Source organism: Apium graveolens, chromosome 5, assembly GCF_009905375.1.
Source record: "Apium graveolens cultivar Ventura chromosome 5, ASM990537v1, whole genome shotgun sequence".
Classification (NCBI taxonomy): domain Eukaryota; kingdom Viridiplantae; phylum Streptophyta; class Magnoliopsida; order Apiales; family Apiaceae; genus Apium; species Apium graveolens.
This window is the reverse complement of record NC_133651.1, coordinates 68,209,742-68,220,264: the sequence shown is the minus strand read 5'-3', so window position 1 is coordinate 68,220,264 and position 10,523 is coordinate 68,209,742. Positions and strand designations below refer to the sequence as shown.

Sequence of the window (10,523 nt, the reverse complement as noted above, 5' to 3'; positions counted from 1 at the left end):
AAGAAAATTTATTGTATTCCTTCTGAATTGTTTCTCTTCTCAAATTATTGATTCCTGATTGAGACAAACATTGTTGTGTGTGACGCTTTATCGAAATGACGAAGAGTCAGGTGGGATGCCACCTAATCATGTGTTGTATGCCATATAGTATAAAATACTAGCCATCTTGAGTACGAATATGGTTGTCTCATTCATATCCAAATCCTCACTCATTCTTCTTCCTTCAATTTATTGACTTATAGCTCCTCCCAAGTAGTTGTTGCATCGATATTCCTTATTCAGTTTTCAATAATAATCATATTCACAAACTCTCCTCTTGCGTAGAGTCTGTTCTTTGTTCATTACAAAAGAAATGGAATAGTCCTGTATGACAGGTAGAATTACGTGTCAAAGGTGTATATGATTGCAAGCCGATAAATGGTGGACATCTGCGAGAAAGGTAGAATGAATGCACCGACAACGTGGACATGGAGAAGACATCAAGTTAGACAGTTGTTCTTGCTATGGGGATCTCATCAATACGATAGATTACATTAACGTGATGTACTTCAAATCGGAAGACTTCGACGAGAAATGAATCGTTAGCGAAACGTAATAAATAAATTAATTACAAAATAAGGAAGTAAAGTTGTGTGCGTCAGACAAAGCAAGCGAGTATCGGGACGACAATCAAAGATCAAGGAAATTCTGAACCATAATTCAGACAGGAAATTAATACGTGAAGCATCCCTTCATCGCGGGAAGATATTTGTCGTGAAGATTCAAGATAGAAGAAATCTTAATTGCAACTAAATTTTGAACGTGTTCTTCAAATAAATTATAAGGTTCTCTAACTTGCGTGAATAAGCTATGGTGAATTCAATATTCATACCCGGGCGAGTGGCGAAAGTTCGATACGGGAACATAAGTGGAGATAAAGTAATGGTGATTCGACTGCGAGACGTTTTAAGAAATAACAAACTGATGATGGAATTTTCACCCGATTGTGATAATGATAATTAAAACCCTGCGTGGTTATTAAAAGATAAACAGACTCACTAATGAAATTAAGGGTGTATCGTCAAAGTAAGAGGATTGGTGTGGTTCATTGAAGGATGCAGCATAATTCTTAAAAGTAACTATACACATTTAGTAATGATAAGAAATAAGTTAAAATACTCGCGTAATCAAATTTTTGAGAAACAACGAGATAAATTATAAGTTCATTAATAACATTTTGTAATATTCTGAAAGAACTGAGAAAAAGTATGGTCATATTAATCATTGTTGGTTAAAACCCTATTTCCAATTAAAAGATATATGTTATGCCAGTTAATAATACATATGCTGATCAAAATGATATAATCTGAATTATGTTGAATTAATGAATTTGGTTGATGGAAGTGGGTGGATATGATTGTGGATGATTTGGTTGATTGATGGTGTTGGCCTGAGTCCGACTGGTAGTTGATGGTATAGGGGAAGTGCTTGCCAAATTTTCAGAAATTACTCTACTTTTAAGGATAAAGAAAGATATTTTCATTCTCATTGGTACTCCAAATGATTGCGATCTCGGTTTTTGGAAAAGGTTGTCATGACCAAACCGACTTTATATAATTGGTCTTTGATTCCAGTTAGCTAGTCGACCCTTGGTTTAATTGATCAGTTAAAAGTGTTAATTGATTAACTTTACCAACTAATGGTTAGTTAAATGGAAGTCAATTCCAATTAGATTAAGTCAAACTCTGACATGATTTTCAGTTCCGAAATCAAAGCAATTAGGAATTTGGAGGAAGTAATGGTATTACCAGAAATTGAAAGTTTAGTAGAATTAGCGTGATGTTACTACAGACGTGTGCGAGATTTTATCTAGATGAATACACCCTTTTCGATAAACAAGAGGAACAGAAAGTAAATGGGTACGTGATAGTAAGAAGAATATTTTCAAGAATGGCAGGTTCAAGATAAAGCAAAGAGATTCTATCATCTGTAATAGCATTCCAGGAAGGACTTGGAGGTATACCCATATTGAATGACGATTTAATGGAAGCTACTATAAATTAGTGGAGAGAACGTTTGCAAGAACTGAAGATCCAAAATAAAGCAAAGAAATGTTACCATTTGTAATAATACTCCATGAAGGACGTGAATGTACATCCATGTCGAATTACGATTTAATGGAAGATACTGTGAAATACTGGGAAACTCGCAAATCCAAGTATCCGATGTAAGATAGAGACTGACGAAGTCTGCATGTGAAGTCAGGAAAAAGGAATGTTGATCAAATGGGGAAAGCCAAATATGCGATCAGTGATGATTTAAGCCAAGCTAAGAAAAGTAGATAATGATGAATTTTGGATAATTCTGTTAGTAAGAATTTAGAAATTATAAATAAAAGCCTTCATTCTAGCGTTAACTTCAGAAATGACTTATCTAATAATAACCAGATTAGTATTATCAAGAAAAAGAGATCCCTTATGTTTAAAAGAGATCATGAATAATGAGAATGGAGAAATAAATAAGAAAATGAATGGAATCAAAAGAATGATAAAGAAATTTTATAAAATAACCCAGGATATATGCAAGTTGCGAATGTCAGTTGTGCTAGAACTGATAGGGGAATGAAGTGAAACGCCGATAATTGAAGATAGAAATTTCATTCAAAGAATGCTGTAAACAGGGAAGATTAACCAAAGGTATTAGTGGAAAACTGTTAGGGAAGGATGTTACAATGAATCTTAAGATGGAATTCTTTAAAATTAAAGTGAAGTCCCAAGGGTTCGAACGAGTGATTCACCAAGGTTACCTCGAGGAATGAAGTAAAAATTTCTCGTCGGTTGTTGCACAGAGTGGGGCTGGTGTCAAAAGCCCTGTATCATATGACCCAATAGGGATGAAGTAACGAGTTAAAGAAACTCCAGGTATGTGGAATGAAGGAATAATAAAATAAGAAGTGTTTCGCGTTATGCACAAAAGTGATCAGGGGAAAAAGAGAATGAAGGTATGAAGTTATGCATTGATTATCAGAAGTGGTAAGTCTGAGGATTAAATGAACATAGTGTATCAGGAGTATTTAGATAGTATAATTATATTTATTGATAAAATCCCCACCCATTCAAGGACTAAGAAAGGCCAAGTTGAACGCCTGGAGATATGCCTGCGAAGGGGTGAAAAGTAGCAACAACATTCTCAGCTTCAAAGACATGAATTCTGGTCATAATTGATTATGAGCTACGGTTGTTTGGTTAGCTATCACACAGGAAAGGTCCATTTAAGGACATATGTCTTGAGTAGAAAAGAAAGGGTGAATATCATTAGGATTACTGGGAAATTAGTAAAGGAATCTGAAAAATTAGGAATTGAATATTAAGCTTTGACTCAGTTTCTGGTTTATACTTAATTTGTTGTTAGATATCAAAGGTGGTATTAATATAGATGATTGATGTTGACTTCAGTATATAATGTTGTGAACATCAAAGTTCATATTAATATCTAATTTGATATGACAATAAAATGAGTATTATTACCAAGAATTCAGTTTTGAATAAAGTTATGATTCATCCCATTCCAAATCAATATATTTTCTTTCAGATAGTAAAAGATTCTTGCGGTGAATATCTTTGATAGTGATTGAAAAGAAATTGGGATATACTGTTAAGTGGTAAGTTAAATGCAATTGTTGAAATTTTCCTTTAAGTTTAAACTTCTGAATAGATATAGGACATTTTGAAGTATCAGATGCTATGAGCTCAGTATATCGGGCGCAGACGGATGGAAAGTACAAGAGACCAGCTAAAGGTTCCCGAATACGATTGAAAATGATTGTAGGTCAGGCTAATCGAACAAGAAGAGACATTGAAAAGTAGAATAGAATAGCTAGTGAAATGCGAGGCATTCATGACCATGAATTATTAGAATTGGAAAGAAAAGAAGGTTAGTATAACTTAAGTTAGCTCTTTGAGAAAAATAAGATAGATAGAACGATTGTGAATGAGTTGGTCTTGTTGTCACAGGTATGACAAGTTCATAGGTGTATGACCAAAAAGAGTAATTTAGCTCCATATGTATGGAATGGAAATTTGAATTAGGTTGCATGAGCAACTGATAGATGCTGATATTGGCAAAAGACTGTTGAGTGGAGGTGAAAATGATGAGTTTTAAGAAATTTTAAGTAAGATGCTCGAAAAATATCATGGTCTGTTCCTTAGCATGATTCTGAGGACAGAATCCTTTTAAGGGGGGAAGGATGTAACGTCCGGGAAATATTATGTAATTATTTTTATCAATAAATAATTATTATGTGATTTTTATGTAAATTTTGGTGAATTATTTGATGATGGATAATAATATTTGGATGTTTATTTCTGATAAAATTTAGATATTTTAATTTTTAATTATCCAGGAAAAAATGTAGATAGTCTTGGTATTTTTATGGTAATTTTTGGATCATTATATGATTTTAAAAGGATCTATAGAATTAATAATGATTATTTTACATAATTATAAAATTACTTTTTAGAATCAGATATCGTCCCACTTCAACCGTTTTTGCGTTTTTACAACGCGAAACTCTTCCGAAAACTCCTTCCTAACCTAATCTAATAATTCTGAACACTTTTCGTGTTTTACCTTTTTCGATCCAGGGTACGGTTTGATCCGTATGAGTCCCGGCGTGAAAATTTTGATACGTTAGTCATTTTATAGATCGAGAAAAAATTCCTATTCTCAAAAGGCGAGATATTATTATCTCATGTTCGTATAAAATGTTTTATAAGAGGCTCTGTTTTGATAATTATCCAAATCTGGTATTAAAACTGTATCGTTATATAGTTACTTAGCGGCTAAGTAACCTATTTACGGATCCGATATGTAAATGTAATTATCGAATTATTAAATAAATAAAATATGTGATGGGTCCGTTAGCTGTGTGTGACCTCATTGTTAATTTTGGGATAATTGTGGGATATGAACCTTATTTGTATAATTAATGATTGTGTTGTATGATATTATTTTGTTTTTAAAATGATTTTTATTGAATATTTATTCCTATAAATGCTAAAATTATTTCAAAAAAAATATTCTTATTACTTTATAATTTTATTTACTATTTTTAGGAGTTTATGAAATTTAGAAATCAATATTTTATTGATTAATTATCTTTAAATGATTTTCTGATTCCATTTAATTGTAAAATCAGTATTTAATTCCAGAATGCTTCAAAAATCATGAAAAAATTATTTTATTAACTTTTAAATATTTCGAGAGTTTTAAAATTATTTCGGTAATATTCTAGCTTTTATTCACCCGTGCGTTCGTTCGTTAGGTCGATTAATGCGGGTGTTAGTTACGAGTCAAAAATGATTTAAAATCATGAAAATTTTAGTTTATTATTTTTTTAACTATTCCGAGAACTTTAATTATATTTCGAAACGATTTTGATTTGTTTTTATCTTCGAATTGTATCGTTAAATTCAAGATGTGGGCGTTAAAATTCAGGCTTGCAGTCAAATTGGGACAGGTGGCGGAGTAAGAAAAGAAAAGAAAAATGATAAAACACCACAAAAACACCCACGCCGCCTCTCACCATCGCCATGCTTCAATCTCTCTCTCTGCGATTTCTCAATCTCTTCTCCCTCGAACCTCTCTATCTCTCTCTCTCTCCAATCTCTCCTGAATCTCTTCTCTATCCCTTTCTTTTTTTCTTTTCCCGTTTCTTCCTCGATTATGTCCGGCTTTACTCGGTCGTTCTCCGTCTTCTGCTTCTCTCCAGTAACCGCCGATTGGTTTTCCGGCCACCATCCTTCTTCCTTCCGTTTATTTTATGGTGATTACTCCGGTTAATTATATTGTTTACATATGTGTATATACGTAAGTATATATATGTGTGTGTGGTGTGAGTGCGTGAATTTCATGTGCGTGTTCCGTGTGTGTTTATGTCGTGTGTATCTGTGTATCGTGTGTTTACTGTGCCGCCTGGTTTCTGTTGGATTCCGGTCGCCTTGTTCTTTTCCGATTGCGCCTGTAGGCGCGTGTGTTGTGTGAATATTGTTGTAGTAGTTGGTTTGATTATATAACAGAATATTTTCTATTAATAATTTCATTTTCTACAGGATAAATTATGATTGCTTCCGTGAAATAAATGATGTTGCGTGTGGAAAATTATTTTCTAATCGGTGGGATTTATTCGGAAACCCGTATTATATCGGGCACCAATAAATTCTGCCATCGTCGGCAATGAGCCTCGACGAGCCAATGGTGGACGGTGATGATTTTAATCTGAGTCCTACATTTATAAATTATAAATAAATAAAATTAGTTTATGAAATTAATTTCGAAACGAAAAGAAAAAAATAAAATACGAATAACAATAATTAAAAAAGGGAATTCGTATCGGTGGATGGGATTGATGAATTGATTGTGAATTGCATGGTGTTGTGTTTGTTGTTGTGATTGATGTCGAATTATTTCGACGGGCAGGCTGATAAACAAAGGAGACGCTGCCCGATTTTCGGAAAATTAATTCCGAAAATACGGGAACGTAACCTATAATTATCGGAAATGTCGAACGAAAGTATATAATTATATTATACGAATTTAGTTATGTGTTGTGATAAAATATTTTATAATCACCCTAATATTTTCAAAATAACGAATATACGTACTTTCTGAAAACAAACACTGAACCGAGTTTCGAAGATGTGAACCATAATTGCTATGTGTATTTCAATAATACATATAAATATGAGTTGGGTTATGAAATCGTATGGGTAGAATAGGATAGTGGTGTTATGTTAAGCGAAGCGATTATCTGAATTAAGGTATTTTAACCCTGTAGGTCCTATTCGGAAGACCCGAGATTTGACGTTGGATTAGGAATGATCTAGTGATTAGACGTCGAGATTAATGAAGTTCCAATCGAAGGGCCTGAATGTTGGGATCGTATCCAAAATGGGATAGTAGTTTGACGTTAAAGCCGAACGTTCAAGTCGAACCAAAGTCAACCAGTAATAACAAGCTTATTGAGGCAAGTATTCCTGATTTTTCTTTTAAAATATTGCAATTATTTCTTCGATCCTATTCTAAGTTCAGAATAGTTAAATGTTTTATATTTCGTTGCAATTACTCTTGTTATGCATATTTTTTTCATTATTGTTCCTATAATTCGATTGCTCTCTTGAGCAAATACCCATTCTTTCGGGTTATTTTCGAACCCTGAATTGGGATGTTTTGAATCTAAAAAGAATTGATATCAAAATACTCCACGGGCTGGATAGTGATATTTTGGGGATTAAGTTTTACTTAATTCTAAGGACCGGGACATGACCGGTGCCTTGAGATGGCCCGTAGAGCCTGGGGACCCGACTGGATCTATACAGGTAGGTATAGTTCTGCACTGTATCCTGACTGATCAGCAGGATATAGATGCGAGCTAGTGTCCAGTCTAATTTGTTGTTGATCACCATTAACAGCATTCTCTCTCAAAAGGTTTTATAATTCCAAAACCGAACAAAACCCTGATACTGGAGAAGAATTTGGGAATCGCTTGTCATTTTTGGACTTATAAACTCTCTCAAATAAATAGAATTTTATAAAGATTTTTTCCGGAAATTTTCCTTTGATATAAATGCTTGCAACTCAAATTATATGCTTGCTGGGCATTTTTGGCTCACTCTTGCTTTGTAAATTCTTATTTCTTCCAGAAACATATTAGGATAAAAGTGAATAGCTTTGATAGAGAGCAGAAGTTAGAGAAATATCCGTTGTGAGAGGTTGAAGATGTTAGAAGAATATGACAAGAGCATTATTGTAAAGGTATTTACACTTGTATTCTAGTTATTATGAGTTGTAGAAGGTTAGATTTTTGTTTCATACCATAACCTGTAAACGAGCCGGATTTAAGGGGTTAATTGAATATTCTTTTATTTTATGTAAAGATTGTTTCGTGACACCAAATCTTGACCCCAGATTTGGGTTGTTACAATGAGGACTACATATTTCAAATCTAAATTTATTTTTTCTGCTAGCCCATTGATTGCGTGAAATTTATATAACCCTAAATTATATGCTTTTATTATTAAAAATCAAATATTTATGTACCAAAAGAAAAATAGAAACACAAAATTTGCATGTGCATACCTGCAGTCAAGATATGCTCTTATTTCATCCCTTGTGTTGGCAGTCTTAATCACGGTTGTTGCTCTATCTTTCCCTTTATTAATATATTTAAATAAATATTTTATCGACCTTGCACTGTTGCATAGCTCCACATTGATATGAGCATCAAACTTGACTAATAAATTTTTGTTATAAGGGATGACAAAATGATTGTCTAGGAGTGTGCCCTTTTTCTCAATGGAAGTCCCTGTATTTCTGCGCCTGCAAATTGGGTAACCATCTTTTTCAATTGTGGTAGCTTCATTAAATTGTTTTGGGAAAAACTTAGTACATTTTCCCTGGAACATACATGGAGATGATGTGTTGTCTTGGCCACATGGCCCATGAAGCATAGATTTCTTCACCGCCTAATTGGCATCAGCGTCACTATTGATATCTGGCATCTTTGCCCTTATTATGGTGTCCGGTGAAGGATTCTTCCTTGACGGGTGCAAAAAAAGAGTATATGTGCATCGACAAACCTCTTTTCTGGAATTCAATGGTATACCAGCCTGCATCAAAATTGTAATACTATTAGAATGCTAGAAGTGTGCTCCTAGTTACTGGAATTAACAAAGCGAGCTTAATTGGTACCAAAATAATGGTTGTTAAAAATTGGAGGCAATACACAAGCATAATAATCTTACATGCCATTATTTCGCCAAATGGTTGTTCCTTTTTGATGTAGTGCATTAGTTGTTGTAACTTTTTCTCAAACACCCGACACACAATATCAACCCTACTACGGTCATCTTTTTTCTTGATTAGTCCAAGCATTTCATTTATCTCTGGCCATTTGGGGTTACATGTGAAAGTAATGAACAAATCTCGATATCCAACCGACCTACAAATAACCATTGCGTCTTGGTAATTCTGAGCTCTGTAACGTGGAACTCCAGTGTGCGATGATGGCAAGAACACTGATTTCCCGACTGTGGAGTTGTCCGAGTCCCCGCGGTGTACCGCATCCATCAAGCCTGAGTATAATTCTGTCCTGAGCTCATTTTGATGGGTCTAAACCCACCTAAATCTCTCTTACTCAATAGCTATATAAGCATCCACTATATACTGTTGCAAGAGTCGACCCGCTAAAATTAAGGTATGCCCCTCACTCGCCCTTTGCTGTAACCTGAAGCAATAATATTGGCACATCGTCAATGTGTGTCTTTTTGAAGTTTGTGAGCCCCTGTCTGCTAAGGGTATACCTAGTCTATAGCCATTTTCGCCATAAGGGTGAATTATGGGATATGCCATGGACATATAACTTAGGTGCAACTCATCAATATGTTTAATCCCTTTAGTACCGTGGTGCACAATAATGTCACGCTCAAATTTCATCTCAGTGAGCTCACCCACAATCAAGCCGCCCACTTCAGATTCTGTTGGGATGTTATACTGTCTACCGTCGTTGTTCCGGGCCTCAGGTAGGCACAGGTGAAAAGTGGCATGTGGTTGTGCTTCGAACATGTCCCTGGCCTTTCTATAAGACCTCACCAAATTTCTATTCTCATCTAACATTTATGTTAAACCTTGGACTATATTGTGACGCCCTCTAAACCCGGGTCAGAAGTTTGGGGTTCACAACACACACACACACTCAATAAATATACCTACTTATGAAAGTAATATATGCAAAGACCTTACTTACCAAAACCATGGATCGCAACAGGTTAAAGTATGAAAACAAGCCACAACCTTAACTTTTATTACATCATACCAAATCCCAACTAGTTCCGCTTACAACTGATATTGATATCATTCTTATAATCTTACATAACTCATCTACATTATAAAGCTCCTGCTAACTCGGTCCATCTTATCCTGGAATCCAAGCTTGCACACTGGACTGGGAATCCTTGTTACCAATAATTTCCTTTCCAACTGTAAAATAACATAACAGATTTGCAAGAGTGAGCTAACTAGCTCAGCAAGTCATAACTGCAATAATGAGGTTCAACAATGATTAGTTGAAATGATTCATAAGAATCAAGTTTCTAGATAAGCAATAAATAGAATTGGATATTCTTTTCATTTTTTAAAAACCAAGGTTAGGCTGCTGATCAGTCACACACAAACCCCGAGCAAGGCTCCCAGCTTTGCTCTATATACTGGATCCAAGGCACGCATTGGCCTAATATGACCACGAATCTGGTCTGACCACAAATCTGATCCACATTTATAAAACCATCCAATTCTAAAACAATTCAATAGGATAACCAATTCAATTCAATAAAACAGAATCATAATTAACATTGATAACACTACAAGAAAAAAGTCCATAGACATCGCTTTTTGGCCGATGTCTATGCTGTTTCCCAACCGATGTTGATGTCGGTGATGTCTATTCTAGACATCGGTGAATACCCGATGTCTATACTGGATTAGACATC

General features: G+C 34.6%; 1 protein-coding gene across 1 annotated transcript; it reads right to left on the bottom strand.

Annotated features, from left to right (window-relative positions):
* Window positions 1-9,168: 9,168 nt before the first annotated feature.
* Window positions 9,169-9,651, bottom strand: LOC141660158 (uncharacterized). Its single transcript, XM_074467117.1, has one exon. The coding sequence runs from the start codon at window positions 9,649-9,651 to the stop codon at window positions 9,169-9,171; it is 483 nt and encodes a 160-aa protein (XP_074323218.1).
* Between the last annotated feature and the right edge of the window lie 872 nt (window positions 9,652-10,523).